Raw genomic sequence first — 22933 nt, forward strand, 5'->3', positions numbered from 1 at the left:
GACGGCGTATAGAACAGTTCCTTAAATCCTGAGACACAGAAACAAAGATTTTAGAGTAGGTAGAAGAAATTCCAGTAGCACAGCAGCAATTTAAAAAGTTGTTTTCCAACTCCCCGAGCTGCAAAGTCTGTTTTTATAAAATGGAGATAACAATAACCATGGTGTTGCAGGGAGATGCGACAAGATTGTGATTATGACCAACTTGGCACAAAGTCCAGGTAGAGGGTCAGTACGTGGTAGCTGCCGTGGATCTTGTTCCTCCTCCGTGGCTTTCTTCTACACTCTGATTATATCACCCACTCCTGGGTACAAGGTGCCTAGGCAAGTGGCCCCTGCCCACTTCTCTCGCCATACTTCCCTTGGCCTCCCTCTCATGAAGGTTCAGTCACAGTGGCCTGCTTTCTGTTTTCCTGAGGCTCCAATCTCTTTTCTGCCTCTTAGCCTTTGTGTGTGGTGAGTCCTCTCTCTGGGCTTTTTGCTGCAGTCTACCTGGCTGTTTCCTATCCCTCGAGTCTCAGCCTGAATATCCCTACCGTGAAAGGCCTTCTTGAACCCCAGCCTAAAGCAGACACCCACCTAAGTCTCTCACCCAGAACCCTGTACTTCATAGCCCTTATCTTATATGTTCCTAAAAGTGCCGTGTGGGCTCTAAAGTGTATGAAGGAGAGGAATAGCAATAGTAATTTCAGAGACGCAGTATAACAAGGTGGTTAAGGGCACCGCCTCTGAACCCAGACTGCCTGGGCTTTAACCTTAGTTCTGTTCTTCCTTTCCTGATCTTTTCTGTGCCTCAGTTTCCTCATCTGTAAAATGAGGATAATAATATAAGTGTTCCCTTATAGGGTACTGGTGAGGATTAAGTAAGCTCACATATCTTAAGTGCTTAGAACAACAGCTGGCACACTGTAAGTACTCTCTTGGTGTTAGTTACTGCTGTGATTGGGTATTCAACATTTTGGGTGATTGGTGTCATTTATTTTTCTTGTTTGGTGGTGTAGGGTCCATCCAGCTTGCAAAAGACCTAGTCTAAAAATTACCAGCTATGCTAATGCCCAGTAATGCTGATTAACAGATTAAGAAAACGTGACTGCCATTGCCTGGTTGCCTGGGTTAGTCCTGGCACTGCTCCTTCCAGATGGATTACCCTCATGGGCCTCTGTTTCCTCATCTGTAAGGTGGAGATGATGATGATGATAGTGACCACATCACAGGGTTATTGTGAGCATTAAATAAGTTAATACAGTTATAGGTATTTAAACAGTGCCTGTCTCCTGGTTAGATGCTCAATAAATATTAGTTATTACTATCTTCTATTTGCCTTTCATTTCTGAGACCCACCACCTTGCTTGAGAATGTTTTACTTTATAATAATTAGAAACTAGTCTCTTCAGAATATGAAAATACCACAGTTTGTTAGTTCATACTCTGAATTGTTTAATCAACCATGATGGGGACTGGCTCATTTGACTTATCTTGCTTAGAGAATTTTAAGATTTTAAATGCGATTGTTCAAGTTCACTCGTTTCTTTACTCGTTGAACCTCTAGACTGTGAATTTATTGAGGGAACGGACAGTGTCCACTTTTGTTCACTGCTGTAAGCAAAGTGCTGCACAAAGTGCTGGCTTTGAAGCCAGAGACTACCTGGGTTTGTATCCCAACCTTGCCACTCCACAGGGGTGGGACCTTGGGCCTCTGTCCTCATCTGTAAAATAGTGGTGATAATAGCACCTTCTTCGCGGTGTTGTGGGCTGTCAAGTCTTTCATCCATATAGAATACTTAGAGTCTTATTCACCTTCTCAGTGAGGCCTTCTCCCCTTCCTCTGTACTCTCAATCTCCTTCCTTGCTTAATTTTTCTCTAATGCTCCCATCGTCACCTGACATCTATTTTACATATTTGTTCTGTTCATTTTCTATGTCCACCACCCCATCACCCCCAGAATGTGAGCTCCAGGAGGACAGGGATTTTTTTTGTCTATCTTCCTCACCATTCTGTGCCCTTCACCTAGCACTGTATTTATCAAAGCAGCATTTGAGGAGGACAAGCTTTAGCTGCTGGTAGATGACGCTAGACGCTCAGTGAATGTGTTGGAGTGACAGGGATTGAATGGGTGGCTGAGGTGACTGTGCCACGTGGGGCCTGCTGGGGCAGCTGCTTCTAATTTGGGCCTTTTCCCTGCAGGTATCACTTGAGAAGGTGCTTGGCATCACAGCCCAGAACAGCAATGGCCTAACCTGTGACCCCAGCACAGGCCACGTGGCCTACCTGGCAGGGTGAGTGAGTCGGTGGGCCTCGGCCTCTGATCACTGATCCTGAGTTCAGAGCCTGAAGTCTTCAGTGAATCTCTCTGGGCCTCGCCTTTTCTGTCTGTAGAATGCAGATAATGCTGCCTACCTCTGAGGGCTGTGGGAAGGATTCCATGGGCCCTTCTGTGTATAGAACAGTACCTGGCATGCGTGAGTGCTAAGAAAGCCTTATTGTGACTGCAGGCAGGAGGTGGCAGTGATTCTGGGAAAGGTAGGTGGTTAAGATCCAAGCCATGGTTGGTGTCAGGCAATCTGGATTTGTGTCCCAGCTCCACTGTGTGTGCCCTTCTCCAAGCCTCTGCTTCTGTAAAACAGAACTAGTGATACCCTCCTCTTGGGTAGTTAGTTGAGAGGACTGAAGGACATTTGCAGCTGTTTATGCCACAAATACTGGTCTAGCCTGGCACTCTTCTAGGCACCGAAGGGACCCCTCACCCCCACAGGGCAGGGCAGAGCAGGGCCATAGTAATTCCTGATGAACAGTATCTGCTACTGAGTCTCTGGGAAGCAGCCAGAATAGAGGACAGGGTTGGGCTCTTGAATCTGACAGGTGTGGATTCACTTCCCCACTCTGTCCCTGACCTGCTGGGGAGTCCTGGGTAAAGGACTTCCCTCTCTGTAAAGCGCTTTAGTTTCATCATCTATGAAAAGCGACAAAGATTCCTGACCTCATCTGGCGGTTGTGAGGAGTTAAAGAGATTGTGCACAGTATGTCTTTATTAGCCCAGAGCCTAACAGTTACCACAGAGGAAGTGTTGGCTTCTATTTAAGATTATACTGATATTAATAATAATGTTGGGACTTCCCTGGTGGCGCAGTGGTTAAGAATCTGCCTGCAAATGCAGGGGACACGGGTTCGATCCCTGGTCCGGGAAGATCCCACATGCCGCGGAGCAACTAGGCCCATGTGCCACAACTACTGAGCCTGTGCTCTAGAACCCACGAGCCACAACTAATGAGCCTGCGTGCCACAACTACTGAAGCCCGTGTGCCCAGAGCCCGCGTTCCGCAGCAAGAGAAGCCATTGCAATGAGAAGTCCACGCACTGCAATGAAGAGTAGCCCCCGCTCGCTGCAACTAGAGAATGCCTGCGTGCAGCAACGAAGACCCAACGCAGCCATAAATAAATAAATAAATAAATAAATGTTTAAAATAATAACAATAATAATAATGTTAAGTGCCCAGAATTCTCAGCATAGATAATGGGGGAGGAAGAGACTGAAGAGAGAAGCATCTGTTCAGAAAGAGCCTTGTTTATCTGTGGGCTCTTGTGTTGGGAATAGAATCATCCCTGGACCCCAATACTCCCCTTAGTTTGGGCACATTTTCCTCTTTCTCCCCAGCTGTGTGGTGGTGATTTTGAACCCCAAGGAGAACAAGCAGCAGCACATTTTTAATACAGCCAGGTAAGCTGGGACCCGGGCATGGGGTAGGGGTGGGACCAGGGTCCTGGCACATCCCTCCTTCCCCACACTGCCTGGAAGTGCTTGTGGGTGGGTGACTCATTCATTCACCTGGTGGTTCAGTGACATTCACCAAGGGTCTGCTCAGTGCTAGGTACTGTTCCAGGTGTTGGGGACATGGAAGTTAACAAAAGAGACGAGAATCTGCTCTCGTAGAGCTGGCAGCTTGGGTGGTGGGGGGAGGGACAGACTAAACTAGTTGGCAATTCCTAGCCGACCATGAGACCATGACTGTTGCTATGGAGGAAATGATGGGGATGTGTTAGGGCAGGTTTGCAGGCAAAGGACTCTCGTCAGAGTCGTATCAGAGCCTCCCTGAGGCTGAGAGCTGAAGAAAGTGAGGGGGTGACCCATGTGAAGGTGTGGGGAGAGCATTCCAGGCAGAGGGGACAGCAAGAGCAAAGGCCCTGCAGTGGTTAAGAATCTCAGGATGTTTGAGGAGCAGTCAGGGTTCCGTGGGTGAGGGGGAGATGAGGCTGGAACCAGCAGAAGCCACATCACAGGGGCCTTGGGGAGGGGTTGGCTCTCATGCTGATTGCAAAGAAAAGCCACTAGAGGGCATTTGCAGGCTAAGGATATACTTCACGCACCCAAGCCCTCCAGTACACTCTATCTGCCTTCCTTGCTTTACTTTTTTCCACAAAATGCACTCCTTTTTGATACGCTGTCTAATTTCCTCAGCGATGATATTTACTGTCTCTTTTCACAGTGTGAGCTCTCTGAGGGCAGGGACTTTCTCTTAGTTAATTTCTGTGTCCCTATACCTTGGGTCAGTGTCTAGCACGTTGATAACACTTATCGTTTCCTGAATGAATGAGTGTGATTTGGGTTTTAGGAAGATCCCTCCAGCTGCCAGTTTATTGAGGAAGGCCCTTGGCTTTGAGCAGGCCCAAGATGATGCCCGGGGTCTGCCTTGGGGCTGATTGAACACTGTGTCATCCTGGGACTTTGGTCCCAACCGGGTTGTGACCTTTGGGAGGCACCTCACTGCAACTTTTTATTCCACAAATACTGCACAAATAGCTCAAGCTTAGCTCCTTTGGCCTGGCTCTCCAGGTGGATGGATAAGTTGTGGGTTTTCTTCTTCCCTTACGATCCCTAAGGCAAGGTCCCTAAGATACGGTTTGGTAGATACAGATTCCCTCTCAGAAGGGGCTTCTTGGACCCTTGACTCTGACTGTGGGTTCTGTCACTGGTGGTGAGGGCAGAGATGGGTTCCAATCCAGACTTAAGTGTTTATTCACTATGTGATCTCAGGTGAAATACTTCTTGTCAATAATCACAAACTAGGGGCCCACAGACTTGTCTGACAGTATGTTTTAAATATCGGACTTACTTGACAACATTTAAAGTTTTCTACACAAAAATCCAGATGCCCTCTCGTTTTAGAAATGTGAGAGATTCAGATCTGTGGGGCCCACATTCTCCTATGGCAGGGATGGGCTGGAGCTTGGTGGCATTTGTCAGAATGCCCCTTGCCCAATTCTTTTCATCCTCCCTGTTGCCTCCCTGAGTCCTGTAGGCGGTAGAGTAGGTAACCTTGATCCGAAGCAGACAGCATAGAAGTGTCCACTGTCAGTCACAGATGGGTCTGTCTTAGGAGGCAGTGTGGCCAGAGTGGAGGTTTTCATTGTGGCTGCATTTCAGAGTCACCTGATCCCAGGCTTCACCCCCAGAGAAGGCTGAATCAGTTAGTCTGGAGTAAGACCTAAGCACTGCCAATTTTTAAACTTTTTATATTGAAATAATTTCAGACCTACAAGAATAGTACAAAGAGCACCTGTACACCTTTCACCCATATTTCGCAAATGCCAGCATTTTACCACATTTGCTTTATCATTCTCTGTCTATGGGAATTCCCTGGCAGTCCAGTGGTTAGGACTCCGTCCTTTCACTGCCGAGGGCCCAGCTTCGATCCCTGGTTGGGGAACTAAGATCTCGCAAGCTGCACTCTGCGGCCCCAAAAAAAAAAAGTATCATTCTCTGATTCTCTGTCTATATACATAGTAATTTTTTTCTGAACCATCTGAAAGTAAGTTGCATACCTGATACCTCTGTACCTCTAAATACTTAAGTGTGAATTTACTGCAAAAAAAAAAGTATGACCTTTCAAAACCACAAAAGATTGAGCAAAATCAGGAAATTAAAATTGGTACATCACTACCATCTGCTCCTCATTCAGCCTTCACCATTTGTCCCAAGAATGTCCTTTACAGCAAAAAGGATTGTCCAGAATCACGCATTGCCTTCAGTTGTCTCTTCAGTCTCCCTTCAATCTAAAGAGGTTTCCTCCATCTTTTCTTGACTTTCATGACCTTGACACCTTTGAGGATTGCAGGCCAGGTGTTTTGTAGAATGTCCCAGCGTTTGCGTTTGTGTGCTCTTTCCTCATAGATAGAGTTAGGTTCTGCAGGAACACCTCCGAAGGAATGCTGCGTTCTGCTCAGCGCATTCTGTCAGGAGCTGCGTGATGTCGTTCTCTCCTGTGGCTGGTGGTGATCACCTTGAGCCCTTGGTTAAGGTGGTGTCTGCCAAGCTTCTCCACTGGCAAGCCTCCCTTTTCCCCTTTGTGATTAGTGAGTATCTTGAGGGGAGCTTCTCTGAAACTATGCAGATACTACCCTGTTCCTTACCAAACTTTTACTCACTAGTTTTAGCATGGCTGTGATATTTTTCAAAAGCTCCCTGGGGAATTCTCATATGCCCTGTCTGGTTAGGTAACCTTGGCACGACTTCCTTGTGTTGAGGTCTCCTCATCTCAAAACTGGCTAGGAAGGGTCTTGACTGCACGAAGTGTGCATGAGGAATCAGTGTAGCGGTGCCCATTTGGCAGAGGGCCAGGCTAGGGCAGCTGCAGACGACAGACCCGCCCTCTTCCCCACCCCCAACAGGCATGGCTTAAAACGAAAGGACGTGCTCTTCCTGCACATACAAAACCAGGAAGTAGGCACTTAGGGGGCTGGTGTCTCTGCCAGCATCAGGGACCCCACTCCTTCTGTCTTTCTGTTCACCATGCTTATTGGGAGGCTTAAGATCACCTCATGGCCCAAGGTGAAATTCTGGTTGTCATGTGGGAGTAAGTGGGGAGCAGGGCCAAGAGTTCCCTTTGAGAAGCTTTTCTGGAAGTCCCCCACAACACTTCAGCTTACCTCTCATTGGCCAGACTGCGTCATGTAGCTGTGCCTGTGTGGCTGCAGGAGAGGTGAGGAGATGCACTCCAGCTGGGGCCATTGCCATCCCCATGAAAACTGGGCTTCCCTTCGTGAGGAAAGAGAGGCGAGTGGATATTGGATAGGCAGCACACCTTGGCTGTTACCTTAGGAGCAGTGGGAAGCTGCAGAGGATTGAGTTGATGATGATGAATGTTCTATGACATTTTCAGTGACTCACTTAGAGCCCTCGACTTAGTTATCTGCACAGCAGTTTACTCATTCGAGGTGGACAATTGCTAGACTGCTAAGGAACAGAGGTAAAAACAGGATTAAAAGAGAGAGAGGAGAGAAAAAACAACACAGTCTGGGAACAGTGAAACTTGCTGCCACAAAACATGCAAACTAGACTGGTCGTTCAGGGCTCTTGCAGGCTAGCTGGGAGTGTCGAAGAGAAACGTGTTGGTTGTTTACAGGTTTTCCAGGACACCTTCAGCGTTTAGCAGTGGAGCACAGGCTGCAGGCTGTCTCAGTGTGATGTCTGCCAGGGTCCTCCATCAGTACCACCTGCATAGTTAGGCCAGATCTGTACCATTTCCTGCATCTGAATTGCTCAGGGTTACAGGGTGGATGGGGTCTTAGGGAGCCCACCCTGTCAGAGGGAGAGGGAAGGAGGGTTTCCATACAGCATCCACCCCATCAGGGTTTGGGGTTTTGGGGAGGAAGGGGCCTTTGCTTTTACAAAACCCCATTTCCCTGTGCCGCTGCCCCCGCTTCTTCCAGCAGCAGGGAATGCACTGGGTGCTGTGCTGGGCAAGCACACAGCCCTGGCTCTCGGGGAGCCGCAGGCGCTCACCTGTCCCGGCCTCTTGGGAGTGAGGAGTGGGCCGAGTGCTGTGAGCACAGCCAGGCTGGGGTCTGGCTGCCCATCCTCAGTGGAATCAGTGATCAACCCCTTTCCTTGCCCCCAGGAAGTCTCTGAGTGCCCTGGCCTTCTCCCCTGATGGAAAGTACATAGTGACGGGAGAGGTGAGTCGTGTTCATGACTGAGTGGGTGGGGAGGGGCCTTGGGGCCATTCCTTCTGCTCCCAGGAGGCCTGAGGAATCCCTGGAATAGCTCCTTCCTGGGCTAGAAAAGCCCCGTGACAGATGGGGGAGGTGGCTTTCGGGTGCACCCTGGGGCAATGCCAACTTCAGCCCTGAAAGCCCCTCAAGCCCCACCTGGGTGCAGAACCCGGCAGCAGTAAATGGCCCCATCTTCCCCAGAACGGGCACAGGCCCGCTGTGCGCATCTGGGACGTGGAAGAGAAGAGTCAGGTGGCGGAGATGCTGGGCCACAAGTACGGTGTGGCCTGTGTGGCCTTCTCCCCCAATATGAAGCACATTGTGTCCATGGGCTACCAGCACGACATGGTACTCAACGTCTGGGACTGGAAGGTAAGAGCTGATTGGTGGGTGTGTGACAGGCAGCCAGCTGCCAGAACACCCTGAGTCTCGGGCATTGGGAGAACTAAATGAGGTAACTTGGTAAAGGGTTTAACCAGCAAATATTTATTGAGCATCTACTACATGCCAGTCCCAGTTCTAGGCACCTGTTGCAGGGCATGTGACAAGCTGTCAACCCAGGGAACATATAATTCTTTTTATATTGACCAGCTGTGACCTTGAGCAAGGGACCTAACCTCTCTGTGAGCCTGTTTCCTCATCTGTAAAATGGGTATAATAGTATCCGCTTTGTTGAGTTGTGAGAATTCAATGAGTTGATATGCTCTGGAAGGCTGGACTTTGGAACAGCTTGGGGAGGACTTGGAGTCGGGAGAGGTGGGTACCAAGTCCTGCCTCTGTTCATGACCTGCTGTGTGACCTTGAGCACGTGACAGCCCCCTCTGAGCATGACAGGGTGGTGGGGAGAAGCACCTCCCTTGTAGGACTGATGAGGGGATTCCACGAGTTATCCTGTGAAGGGCTCAGCAGGGCCCAGAGTAAGAGCCCGATATCCGGCAGCGTGGGTCGTATTGTCCTTACCTTCCAGCTGTGGCTGTCCTCAACACCACGTGTGAGCTGCAGGGCTTGGACTCTTGAGGAGAGCTCTGGAACTTACTCTCACGTGGGAACCTTTCCAGGCCTCAGTCTCCTCTGTGTTGGGAATGATAAGAGTGTCACACGTAGGTTTCCCCAAAAAGGAGGGCCCAAGGAAAACAGACTTGGAGCAGGGGAGGGTGGAGAGACGCAGGGCTGAGGGCAAAGGCTCAAAGAGGCTGATGAGGTGGGTGCTGGCGTGAACTTCTCTGCACCGATTCTTCCAGAAAGACATCGTGGTGGCCTCCAACAAGGTATCGTGCAGGGTCATCGCCCTCTCCTTCTCAGAGGACAGCAGCTATTTTGTCACTGTTGGGAACCGGCATGTGAGGTTCTGGTTCTTGGAAGTCTCCACTGAAGCAAAGGTGAGTTGCTGTCCCTGCCACCTCATCCGGGCCCAGGGGAGGAACTGTCAGGGGCAGTAGGGACTCCTGGTTCTACCTGAGATTCGGGGGCAGTGGTCTCAGAGGCTGTCTGGCCTCTCAGGGGTCTGCCTTCTGCTTCTGGGCCTGCTCTCCAGGTGCTGACTGACTGGTAGGCCCTGCCGGGTAACCTCCCCTGCTGGACCCCGGGGCCAGACTTCATCCCTGGCCTGCTGCCTCTAGCCGCTCTGCCTGGAAGTGTGTGTTCTCTTTGTTCTTCCCTTCTCCATTTGGAGGAGTTTCTGAGAGTTCTCCTGTTTAGCTGTGCTGTATCCACTGGTCATGAGAGGCCCGCCGTGACCTTGCTGGGGGCTAGGCCATGTGGACAGTGTCTCACTGTGCCCTGCTCTGCCTCCAGGTGACGGGCACAGTGCCCCTCGTGGGGCGCTCAGGCATCCTGGGTGAGCTGCACAACAACGTCTTCTGTGGTGTGGCTTGTGGCCGGGGCCAGATGACAGGCAGTACCTTCTGTGTGTCCTACTCGGGCCTCCTCTGCCAGTTCAACGAGAAGAGGGTGCTGGAGAAGTGGATCAACCTAAAGGTACCCCAGCCTCCCTCTCTGCTGTCAGTGGGGGAAACACTCCCCATGACATGTGTCTCTAGGGACACTCAGCAGTGCCCCTGCGTGATAGTTGGTCACACCAGCTCTGGGGCTGACTTCTTGTTCTGCTTGTACAACTCTGGGAGAGTGACTTTCCCTCTCTGAGTCTCAGTTTTCTTATCTGTAAAATGGAACTACTTCTGCCTACCTCACAGAGTTGACAGGGGAGTCATGCGAGATAATATATGTAAGACACTTAGCACAGTGCCTGGTTCCCCTATAATGGGGGTCAGGGTTACAATTGTCTTCCCATCACCATTTGACCCAGTTCACGTTTCTTTTCTTCACTGGGCACTCTTGGCTGGTGGGAGGACCGCTTTTTTTTTCTTTTTTAATCTAAGGTATCATTGACTTAATAATTTTTATATTACTTTTATAATAAAAGACTATATAAAATACATAAAATTTTAAACTAAAAGGTGATATATCAATAAATTACAGAACCACTTTTCTTCAGGATCTGAGGGTTTGCATCCAAGCTGTCTTCCTGTCCTGGGATTGGATGCCTGTTTGGCTGTTAGCAGGCGCATCACAGTTTTCCTCCTTGTCCTATTCCTGCTCTTATGACTCCCCTCTGGAGCTCAGCTTTAGGGTTAATGGCATGGCAAGAGGTGTGTGGAAGAATTCCAAGCTTTATCTGTCTTTCCTAGTTGGTTAAACGTCATTTATTTCTCTCATTTGAATCCTCTTGCTAGAACTCATGCAGCTTTTTTTTGTTTGTTTGTTTGTTTGTTTGTTTTATGGCTGTGTTGGGTCTTCGTTTCTGTGCAAGGGCTTTCTCCAGTTGTGGCAAGTGGGGGCCACTCTTCATCGCGGTGCGCGGGCCTCTCACTGTCGTGGCCTCTCTTGTTGCGGAGCACAGGCTCCAGACGCGCAGGCTCAGCAATTGTGGCTCACGGGCCCAGCCGCTCCGCAGCATGTGGGATCCTCCCAGACCAGGGCTCGAACCCGTGTCCCCTGCATTGGCAGGCAGACTCCCAACCACTGCGCCACCAGGGAAGCCCCAACTCATGCAGCTTTTAAGCAAGTCAGAAGCTTTGGATAGATAGATGTTTAGCCCCTGAGCAGGTGTCTTAAATGACCCATAAACTTAGTCCCTCTAGATTTGGAAAAAGTCCTCTAAGCTGTATCCAGAGGTCTGGCAGTTCCTGCCCCTTCTATCTGCATGCCCTGGCAGAAGAGACAGTCCTTCCTATATATAATAACTTTTTTCTACGCTGCTTTAAAGTATAATCTCTATGAAGGTATTTTTAAGCAATAAGGAATAAAGCCTAAAATTTAATTTAAGCCTAAAGTTCAACGCTGCTACTGCAAGTGACCTATCTGAATTCACAATCAGCTGAGGAGATATTTTCCACACACAGCTGAATTCCTCTATAACAATGATAACTCTGTCCCAATTTGTGCCTCTGTCTGCCTGCTGCCCCCTTTCCTTCAATAGTGACTGAGCACTATATCCTGATTTCAAAAATCTTAACATTTGCAAAAATGGACTTCTTAGACCCTAAAACTGTAAGGCTTTTCTGGAGGCCCAAGGCTGTTCTGTCAGCCCCCGTATCCCTGAACTGGGCCACACAAAACACTAAGTCCACTTGGTTCCCCTTTGCCCCCACAGGTCTCGCTGTCTTCCTGCCTCTGTGTCAGCCAGGAGCTCATCTTCTGCGGCTGCACAGATGGGACAGTCCGCATATTCCAAGCCCACAGCCTGCAATACCTCGCCAACCTGCCCAAGCCGCACTACCTTGGAGTGGATGTGGCCCAGGGCCTGGAGCCCAGGTACTGCCTGGCACGGGGAAGGAGAGGGGCCTACCTAGAGTCTGTCTGCTGGTATCCATCCATGCTTCCAGATCCATCTACGTACTGGCCAGCCTTGGGCTGGAAGCAGGATACAGGCTGTAAGGAGGCAGCAGGATCTCGTGAAGTCTGCAGTCTAGTGAGGGTGCTGGATGATAAATGAGTGCATAAACAAGATCATTTCAGATAGTCGTAAATGCTTTGGTGAAATAAAGCAGGGACTCAAGAAGGAGAGTGTCTGGGGGTGGGGCTGTTGACTGGGTGGCCAGGGGAGGCCTCTCTGGTGAGAACAAGCCAGCTGTGTGGAGAGCTGGGTCCCGACAGCAAATGCAGAGGCCTTAAGGGGACAGCACACTGGGCTCGGTGTGTCACAGGAACGGCTGGGGGCTGTGTGGCTGGAGCCCAGTGTGCTGGGGGGAGGGTGGTAGGAGACAGGTGCGAGCATTGATGGAAGCTGCTGAGAGGAGCTTGGAGCCTATTCTGAGGTCACTGGGCAGCCACTGGGACCTCAGGCACTGGTGTTACTTGGTCAGGCCTTGAGTAGTAGCTCCTCTGGCTGCCACGTTGAGAGCGGGTGGAGGGGCTGAGCTGTGGCTTATCTTCCCCTTTGTTGTAATTCTGTTTTGTGGGGGTGGGGGGCTACGTAACCAGAGGGTTCTGGGTGCCTGGGGCTGCTTCTTCGTAGATTGCTGGACACTACCTCCTGGGTGTGCCTTTTCTAAGAGAGTGCGTGGAGGGGCTTACTGGATGTCGCAAAGGAAAGAGAAGGTGGGTGAGCAACCCACAGACAGTAGTGTGTTGTAATGGCCGGGGTGCCCAGCTCTGCCACCTTCTGCTGTGTGCTGTGTGGCCTCGGGCAGGTCAGTGTATCAACCAGTGCTTCAGTTTCCTCGTCTGTAAAATATAGTACCTACCTCTCTTGGAGATTGTGGGAATTCAGCACAGCTAAAGCTCTCGGCTCGGCACACAGTAAGTGCTCAGTCAACTGTAGCCTTGGTAGGAAGGCCGCAAGCCAGGGGACGGCTCACCAGCCCCCTTACACAGGGAATTTTGATCGTGTGTTTGTGAGGCTGAGAGAGAGAAGGCCTGATCTTTGTGCCCATTATCCTATGCTCAGAGAGAGAGGATGGAGCTTGGGCCGAGTGAAAAGGGGAGAGAAATATTAACAGGAGTCGAAAATTCAAACGCTCTTAGGGGCCAGGCAGAAGCTTCCAGTTTACAGTCTCTGTATTAGAAGCAAAGCAAAGAAAGAAGATGGAGGAGTGAGAAGTGGAGTTGGAGTAGGGGAGATGGGTCACCACAAAGATCATAAGGGATGGCATTGCCAGGCAGGAGGCAGCTCAGGCATCATCAGAGGCAGCTGTTACTACTCACAGTGACATTGATGGTCATTGATGACTCACGTGGCCTTGTCAGCTTCCTTTTCTGCAGGAAGGCAGAAGCCATCTACCCGGATACAGTGGCGCTGATCTTCGACCCCATCCACCAGTGGCTGTCCTGTGTGTATAAGGACCACAGCATCTACATCTGGGATGTCAAAGACATCAACAAAGTAGGCAAGGTGTGGTCGGAGCTCTTCCACAGCTCCTACGTCTGGAACGTGGAGGTGAGCCCCTCTCTCCCTCCCCCTCCCCCTGCTCAGCCCCCAGCTGGGGCTCAGCTGAGGAAGCTTCTGCAGGGTTTGGGGAACCCGTTCAGCCATACCTGCAAAAGATACTCATGGACCCCTACTATGTGCCAGGTGCTGTTCTGGGTGCTGGGGACACAGCTGGGCAGGAAACTGACACAAGTCCTGATCTCCTGGAGCTCACATCCGGGTGGTAGAATAAACCTGTAAACATATCAATATGGAACATGCCAAGTACAATACTTCTCTGAAGAAAAACAAAGCCGCCTAGGGGAAAAGGGGTTCAAGGGTGCTATTCTAGAAAGGAGAGTGGTCAGGGCAAGACTTTCTGAAGATGTGACATTCGAGTGGGGGGACCTGCAGGAAGTCAGGGGTGAGGCACGCCACCATTGTGAGTGCGGCAAGTGCAAAGGTCCTACAGCAGCAGCGTGTGTACCTCAGGGAGCTTTCTGTCGAGGGCATTTACGTAATTCATGGCTTTTTTTTTTTTTTTTAAATAAATTTATTTATTTATTTATTTATTTTTTGATTGTGTTGGGTCTCCATGGCTGTGTGCGGGCTTTCTCTAGTTGTGGCGAGTGGGGGCTGCTCTTTGTTGCGGTGCGCGGGCTTCTCATTGCGGTGGCTTCTCTTGTTGCGGAGCACGGGCTGTAGGCGCACGGGCTTCAGTAGTTGTGGCATGCGGGCTCAGTAGTTGTGGCACACGGGCTTAGTTGCTCCATGGCATGTGGGATCTTCCCGGACCAGGGATAGAACCCATGTCCCCTGCATTGGCAGGCGGATTCTTAACCACTGTGCCACCAGGGAAGCCCTTTTTTATTTAAGTGTTGAAGAAGTCTTTATTTTCTGAGAATGAATCTGTGGGGATTTTTCATTCTGAAGCTGTTCTAAGTATAATACTTCTTGCAGATAAGACTTGTAGATAAGCTAAGGTAGAGGAAGAATTGTAGTCTGCTTTTTTTTTTTTCCTGAAAATTTCTTATTACTAGGAATGTTTGTTCTAGAGAAATTATGTTTTCAGTGGCCCAGTTCAGGATTGTGAGAAATAACTTTATCCTTTTGAACAGGCATTATTCAGCCCTTTGCTTGAATACATCTGCCTTCGTGGATCTGACATTTCTGTTGATAGCACTTTTCTCACTTAACAAGAATGTTTTTTAAATAACTTTCGAAATTTATTTATAAATATATTCTCCTTAGAAAAAGGTGAACTATTACAGATCAAGCTAAAGTCTACTTTGATCACCTCCCCACCCCCCACTCTTGCTGTCTCTCTCACCCTTACTCTTGTTATCAGTTTATTATGTGTTTTTTTTTTCAATTCATCTTCTTTGCATCTGCTGGTTATTTATATATATATTCTCAACAGAAATATCTGTGGATAGATCTTTTTATCAGTTCTGGAAAGTTCTCAGCCAATATGGATTTAAGAGTTGCCTCTACCCCATTCTCTCTTTTTCTGTTACTCTAATGTGCCGTCTTTCTCTGTCCTTCATATTTTTTTTTCAATAAAACAGAGATCTAGAAAACCACATGAAAGAAATGTACAGTTGATTGATTATTGTTAGCAACTGTTGACACTCGATGCCTAGATCCCTTTATTCATTGGGGGTTGCAATATGGTGATATTCTAATTCTATCATTTCTTTTTATTAGTTAGACTGCTTATATGAAGAGAAACTTCCTCTTATCTACCATTTGGTCACCCAGTGGTACACTTCCTATAGGAAAGGCAGGATAAATGCTTGATTTTTTCCCTTTAATTACCAGTTTTCAAGATAATGAATTGGTTCCTTGTCCTCTAAAGGTAACTAGTTGTTTTTATTTAATATCATTATAAATTCCTATATTTAAATATATTGGATATATTTTAATTGATTACAATTATTAACATTATTGGAGCTCAGATCGTCCCATCTTTGGCCAGTGGAAGCCTCTTCAGGTTGGCTCCTGAGTCCTTTGGACATGATGCCAGTAGTCTTTGATTAGCTACCTTGCTAATGACAAGGGATGGCAAGGTGTTCTAGCCTCATCTTGTGCATTTCCTGCCCCAAACCTGGAATCAGCCATTTCTTGAAGAAGCCCTGTTTTTTGTTTTGTTTTGTTTTGTTTTTTCACTTTGAATTGGTATTTCAAAGTCACAGTCTGGGTGCTGGGGATGCTTATAGCTGTTGGATTGATCCTTCCAGAATCCTAGTTCTCAAAGACATAGGGGGATGATGGAATTAGAATATCCCCAGTTAATCATTTCCTTGTTCCCACATTATAATACAACAGCCTAAGAATGATAATTCAATTCTGAAAACAGTTAAAACAATTTTTTTTTGCAAATGTTCTCCCCATTCTCCCCTAATTTTTAGATTAATTTTTCTGTATCTATATTATCTGATCATATAGCCATTATATACTATGTTTTCTCCCTTTTGACCTCCATTTATTTGAGGGGAGTATAAGTGTACATATATATTATGGTAAAATACACATAACATAAAACTTACCACTTAAATCATTTTAAATATACAATTCAGTGTTACTTAGGACATTCACAGTGTTGTACAACCATCACTACTGTCTAGTTCTGGAACTTTCTTGTCACCCCAAAAGGAAACTCTGTACCCATTAAGCAGTCACTTTCCATTCCTACTGTTCCCAGCCCATAGCAACAGCTAATCTGCTTTCTGTTGCTGTGGGTTTGCCTGTTCTGAATGTTTCATATAAATGGAATTACAGAATATGTGGACTTCGTGTCTGATGTCTTTCATTTAACAATGTTTTCAAGGTTCATCTATGTTGTAGCATGTTTCAGTACTTTATTCCTTTTTAAGGTTGAATAATACTATTCCATTGTATGGATAATACATTTTGTTATGCATTTATCAGTTCATGGACATTTGAGTTGTTTCTTTTTGGTTTATTCCCTATTCGTAATAGCCAAAATAACCTTGTGGCTATTGTGTAAAAGCTTTGTTTGAACACCTGTTTTCACTTCTTTCGGGTGTATAGCCAGCAGTGGAATTACTGGTCATGTGGTAATTCTATGTTTAAGTTTTTGAAGAACCACCGTCGGACTTTTCCATGGCAGCTGCATCATTTTACTTTCCCACCAGCAATGTATGAAAGTTCCAATTTCTCCACATCCTTGCCAACACTGGTTATTTTTCTGTCTGGTTTTTTAAAAATTATAGCTATCTTAGTATTTGCAAGGTATTGTGGTTTTGACTTGTATTTCCCTAATGATTAATAATTTTGAGCCTCTTTTCATGTGCTTGTTGTTCATTTGTATATCCTCTTTGGAGAAATGTCTATTCAAGATTTTTGCCTATTTCTTTTTTTTTTTAATTAATTAATTTTTTAAAATTTATTTTTGGCTGCATTGGGTCTTTGCTGCTGTGCACGGGCTTTCTCTAGCTGTGGCGAGCAGGGGCTACTCTTCATTGCAATGTGTGGGCTTCTCTTTGCGGTGGCTTCTCTCGTTGTGGAGCATGGACTCTAGGCGCACGGGCTTCAGTAGTTGCAGCAGGCAGACTAACTAGTTGCGGTGCACGGGCTTAGTTGCTCCACGGCACGTGGGATCTTCCCGGACCAGGGATTGAACCCGTGTCCCCTGCATTGGCAGGTGGATTCTTAACCACTGCGCCACCAGGGAAGTCCTGCCTGGTTTTTTTGGGGTTTTTTTTAACATCTTTATTGGAGTATAGTTGCTTTACAGTGTTGTGTTAGTTTCTGCTGTATAACAAAGTGAATAAGCAATATGTATACATATATCCCCATATCCCCTCCCCCGCCTATTTCTTTTTTTTTTTTTTTTTTAATTTTTATTTATGTATTTATTCATTTTTGGCTGCGTTGGGTCTTCGTAGCTGCGTGCGTGCGGGCTTTCTCTAGTTGCGGCGAGTGGGGGCTACTCTTCGTTGTGGTGCACGGGCTTCTCATTTCGGTGGCTTCTCTTGCTGCGGAGCATGGGCTCTGGCACACGGGCTTCAGTAGTTGTGACTCACGGGCTCTAGAGCACAGGCTCAGTAGTTGTGGCGCACGGGCTTAGTTGCTCCGTGGCATGTGGGATCTTCCTGGACCAGGGCTCAAACCCATGTCCCCTGCATTGGCAGGCAGATTCTTAACTACTGCGCCACCAGGGAAGCCCCCCGCCCCTGCCTGTTTCTTAATTGGGCTGTTTGTCTTTTTGCTTTTGAGTTGTAAGAGTTCTTTATATATCCTGGATACTAGACCCTTAACAGGTATATAAGTTGCAAATATTTTCTTCCATTCTTTTTTTTTTTTTTAGAAGTTTTATAGCTTTGTTTAATTTTATTTATTTATTTATTTATTTATTTATTTATTTATTTATGGCTGTGTTGGGTCTTCATCACTGTGTGCCAGCTCTCTCCAGTTGTGTCAAGTGGGGGCCACTCTTCGCTGCAGCGCACAGGCCTCTCATCGTGATGGCCTCCCCTGTTGTGGAGCACGAGCTCCAGGCGCACAGGCTTCAGCAGTTGTGGCACACGGGCTCAGCCACTCCACAGCACGTTGGGGTCCTCCCAGACCAGGGCTCAAACCCACGTCCCCTGCATTGGCAGGCGGATTCTCAATCACTGCGCCACCAGGGAAGCCCTTCTTCCATTCTTTATGTCTTTTCACTTTCTTGATGGTGTCCTTTGATGAACAAAGGTTTTTAATTTTGATGAAGTCCAATTTCTCTATTTTTTGATTTGTTGCTTGTGTCTTTGGTGTCATATCTAAAAAACCATTGCCAAATTCTAGTCATGAAGATTTACTCCTATGTTTTCTTCTAAGAGTTTTATTATTTTAGCTCTTCCACTTAGGTATTTGATCTCTTTTGAGTTAATTTTTGTATATGGTGAAGTAAGGGTCCAAATTCATTATTTTGCTTGTGAATGGATAATCCCAGCACCACTTGTTGAGCAGACTATTCTTTCCTCCTTAGGTGATCTTGGCACACTTGTTGAAAATCAACTGGCCATAGATGTATGGGTTTAATTTTGAATTCTCAGTTTTATTCTACTGATATATGTCTATCTTTATGCCAGTACCACATTGCTTTGATTACTATAGTTTTGTAGTGATTTGGTTTGACTATCTGGGGATCCTTTGCAATTCTGTATGAATTTTAGGATCAGCTTTTCCATTTCTGCAAAAAAGACTGTTTATGTCCTTTGTAATCTTTATAATTTCCTTTCTTCTGCTAGCTTTGGTTTATTTTGCTCTTCTTTTTCTAGTTCCTTAAGGTAAGAAGTTAATTGATTTGAGATCTTTTTTTGTAGGCATGTACAACTGTAAATTTCCCTCTGAGCATGGCTTTTGCTGCATCCCATAAGCTTTGGTATACTGTGTTTTCATTTTCATTGGTCTCAAAGTATTTTCTAATTTCTCTTTTGATTTCTACTTTGACCCATTGGTTATGTAAAGGTCTGTTAATATCCACATATTTGTTAATTCTCCATATTTCCTGTTATTCATTTGTAATTTCGTTCCACTGTAGTTGGAGAAGATTGTATGATTAAAGTCTCTAAAGTTTATTGAGACTTATTTTGTGGCCTATATGTGGTCTATTCTGGGGAATGTTCGATGTTCATTTGAGAAAAATGTGTTTTGCTGTTATTGGGTGTTCTTTATCTCTCTAGATCTATATATATATATATTTTAAGCTGAAGCAGTCATTCATTTTATTTATTTATTTATTTATTTATTTATTATTTGGCTGTGTGGGGTCCTAGTTGCGGCACGTGGGATCTTTCGTTGAAGCGCGTGGGCTCTTTGTTGTGGCACACGGGCTTCTCTCTTGTGGTGCACAGGCTCAGTAGTTGTGGAACGTGGGCTCTCTAGGTGTGGTGCGCAGGCTCAGTAGTTGCGATGCCTGGGCTCTCTAGTTGTGGTGTGTGGGCTCTCTAGTTGTGGTGCACAGGCTCTAGAGCACACAGGCTTAGTTGCCCCATGGCATGTGGGATCTTAGTTCCCTGACCAGGGATCGAACCCACATCCCCTGCATTGGAAGGCGGATTCTTAACCCTTGGACCACCAGGGAAGTCCCCTAGATCTATCTTTTATTGAAAATGGAATATTGAAGTCCCCAACTATTATTGTAGAACTGTATATTTCCTCCTTCAATTCTGTCAACTTTTTCTTCATATATTTTGGGTCTCTGTGTTAGTTGTATGTTTGTATGTGTTATATCTTCTTTATAATTGACCCTTTTTTGTCACTTGTAATAATTTTTTACTTAAAGTCTATTTTGTCTGGCACTACTATAGACATGCAAAGCTCCCTTTTGGTTACTATTTGTATGGAATATCTTTCCATACATTCACTTTCAACCTGTATGTATTTTTGGATATAAAGTGAATCTCTTGTGGACAACATATAGTTGGATTTTTTTTTTTAATGCATGCTGCCATTTATTTTCTTTTGATTGAAGAGTTTAATCCGTTTACATGTAAATCAATTGTTCATAAAGTAGGTCTTCCTCTTGCCATTTTGCTATTTGCTTTCTATATGATATCTTTAATGTTTCTTAATTCTTTTATCACTACCTTCTTTTGTGTTTAATTGATTTTTTGTAATGTTCCATTTTGATTTCCTTCTCATTTCCTCCTCTGTATATTTTTAAGTTATTTTTTTACTGGAAGTTACAAGTGACATCTTACATTATTAACAAACTAGTTTGAAGTAATACCAGTTTAGCTTCAGTAGTATACAAACACTCTGCTCCTTATATACCTCTGTCCCTCCCCCTGTATGTTGTAATTGTCACAAATTATGTCTTTATACACTGTATTCTCATTAACACTGATTTTAAATTATTGTCTTATGCCTTTGTCTTTTAAATCATATAGAAAAAAAGAGGAGTTACAAACCAAAAATACAATAATACTGGCTTTTATATTTATTTATATAGTTACCTTTACCAGTGTTCATCATTTCTTCATGTGACTTCAGGTTCCTGTCTCATGTCCTTTCACTTAACCCTGAAGGACTCTCTTTAGCATTTCTTGTAGAGCAGGTCTACTGGCCACAAATTCCCTCAACTTTTGTTATATGTGAAGTCTCCCAATTTCCCCATTTTTTAATTTTTATTTTATTTATTTATTTATTTGGCACACCATGCCACATGTGGGATCTTAGTTCCCCAATCAGGGATCAAACCCACACTCCCTGCATTGGAAATGCAGAGTCTTAACCACTGGACTGCCAGGGAAGTCCCCAGTTTCTCCATTTTCGAAGGATGGTTTTGCTTGATATAGAATTCTTGGTTGACAATTTTTTCTTTATAGTACTTTAAATGTGTAGTCTCACTGCCTTCTGGTTTCCATGATTTCTGGTGAGAGATCAACTGTTAATTTTATTGAGGATCCTTTCTATGGGATAAATCACTTGTGTCATGTTGCTTTTAAGATTTTCTCCTTTGGATTTGGCTTTCAATACTTTGTGGTATGTCTTGATGTGGATCTCTTTTAGTTTGTTTATCCTACTTGGAGTTTTCTCAGCTTCTTTAATGTGTTGATTCTTTTATCAAATTTGAAGTTTTTGGCTATTATTTTTTTTAATATTTTTTATGCCCTTTTCCTGTTCTCCTTTCTTTCTGGTACTCCTGTAATGTATACGTTGGTATTCTCCATGGTGATTCTCCTTGGACTTTATTTATTTTTCTTTATACTTTTTTCTTTCTGATCCTTAGACTAGGTAATTTCAATTGACCTATTTTCAGGTTTAATGATTCTTTTCTTTGCCTGTCAAATTTGCTGTTGAACCCTAGTGAATTTTTTATTTATTTATTTTAAAGGGATACCATATATATAGGCATACCACATGTTTATTTATTATTTATTTACTTATTTATTTATGGCTGTATTGGGTCTTCATTGCTGTGCACGGGCTTTCTCTAGTTGTGTCGACTGGGGGCTACTCTTCGTTGCGGTGCGCAGGCTTCTCATTGCGGTGGCTTCTCATTGCCGAGCACGGGCTCTAGGCATATGGGCTTCAGTAGCCGCAGCATTTGGGCTCAGTAGTCACGGCACATGGGCTCTAGAGCACACGGGCTTCAGTAGTTGCAGCATGTGGGTTCAGTAGTTGTGGCTCGTGGGCTCTAGAGCACAGGCTAAGTAGTTGTGGCGCATGGGCTTAGTTGCTCTGTGGCATGTGGGATCTTCCTGGACCAGGGATCGAACTGCATTGGCAGGCAGATTCTTAACCCCTGCGCCACCAGGGAAGTCCCTGAATTTTTTATTTTAGTTATTATACTTTTCAGCTCCATGTTTCTTCTTGGTTCCTTTTTATAATTTCTGTCTCTTTATTGATATTCCCTGTTTGATGAGACATCATTCTCCTGGTTTCCTTTAGTTCTTTTTTTTTTTTTTTTTGTTTAGCCTCCATGTGTTTGTCCTTTTTACGTTTTTTTCCCTGTAATTCATTTCTAATCTCATAGCGTTGTGGTCAGAAAAGATGCTTGATATGATTTCAATTTTCTTAAATTTACTGAGGCTTGATTTGTGACCCAAGATGTGATCTATCCTGGAGAATGTTCCGTGCGCACTTGAGAAGAACGTGTAATCTGCTGTTTTTGGATGGAATGTCCTATATATATCAATTAAATCTATCTGGTCTATTGTGTCATTTAAAGCTTCTGTTTCCTTATTTATTTTCATTTTGGATGATCTGTCCATTGGTGTAAGTGAAGTGTTAAAGTCCCCCACTATTATTGTGTTACTGTCGATTTCCTCTTTTATAGCTGTTAGCAGTTGCCGTATGTATTGAGGTGCTCCTATGTTGGGTGCATATATATTTATAATTGTTATATCTTCTTCTTGGATTGATCCCTGGATCATTATGTAGTGTCCTTCCTTGTCTCTTATAACATTCTTTATTTTAAAGTCTATTTTATCTAATATGAGTATAGCTACTCCAGCTTTCTTTTGATTTCCATTTGCATGGAATATCTTTTTCCATCCCCTCACTTTCAGTCTGTATGTGTCCCTAGGTCTAAAGTGGGTCTCTTGTAGACAGCATATATATGGGTCTTGTTTGTGTATCCATTCAGCCAGTCTATGTCTTTTGGTTGGGGCATTTAATCCATTCACGTTTAAGGTAATTATCGATATGTATGTTCCTATGACCATTTTCTTAATTGTTTTGGGTTTGTTTTTGTAGGTCCTTTTCTTCTCTTGTGTTTCCCACTTAGAGAAGTTCCTTTAGCATTTGTTGTAGAGCTGGTTTGGTGGTGCTGAATTCTCTTAGCTTTTGCTTGTCTGTAAAGCTTTTGATTTCTCCATCAAATCTAAATGAGATCCTTGCCGGGTAGAGTAATCTTGGTTGTAGGTTCTTCCCTTTCATCACTTTAAGTATATCATGCCACTCCCTTCTGGCTTGCAGAGTTTCTGCTGAGAAATCAGCTGTTAACCTTATGGGAGTTCCCTTGTATGTTATTTGTCGTTTTTCCCTTGCTGCTTTCAATAATTTTTCTTTGTCTTTAATTTTTGCCA

The 22933-nt window shown here is 45.3% G+C and overlaps 1 protein-coding gene across 4 annotated transcripts in view; it reads left to right on the forward strand.

Moving 5' to 3' along the window:
• WDR62 (WD repeat domain 62) overlaps window positions 1-22933 on the forward strand; it is a 50737-nt gene that overhangs the window by 1278 nt on the left and 26526 nt on the right. For all 4 annotated transcript variants that reach the window (XM_068528459.1, XM_068528460.1, XM_068528461.1 and 1 more), the window contains exons 2-9: window positions 2183-2274; window positions 3651-3713; window positions 7891-7948; window positions 8186-8356; window positions 9226-9363; window positions 9779-9961; window positions 11637-11797; window positions 13232-13421. In XM_068528459.1, coding sequence (XP_068384560.1) covers window positions 2183-2274; window positions 3651-3713; window positions 7891-7948; window positions 8186-8356; window positions 9226-9363; window positions 9779-9961; window positions 11637-11797; window positions 13232-13421 — 1056 coding nt within the window. The remainder of the gene's footprint in view (window positions 1-2182; window positions 2275-3650; window positions 3714-7890; window positions 7949-8185; window positions 8357-9225; window positions 9364-9778; window positions 9962-11636; window positions 11798-13231; window positions 13422-22933) is intronic.

Source organism: Eschrichtius robustus, chromosome 19 (genome assembly GCF_028021215.1).
Source record: "Eschrichtius robustus isolate mEscRob2 chromosome 19, mEscRob2.pri, whole genome shotgun sequence".
Lineage (NCBI taxonomy): Eukaryota > Metazoa > Chordata > Mammalia > Artiodactyla > Eschrichtiidae > Eschrichtius > Eschrichtius robustus.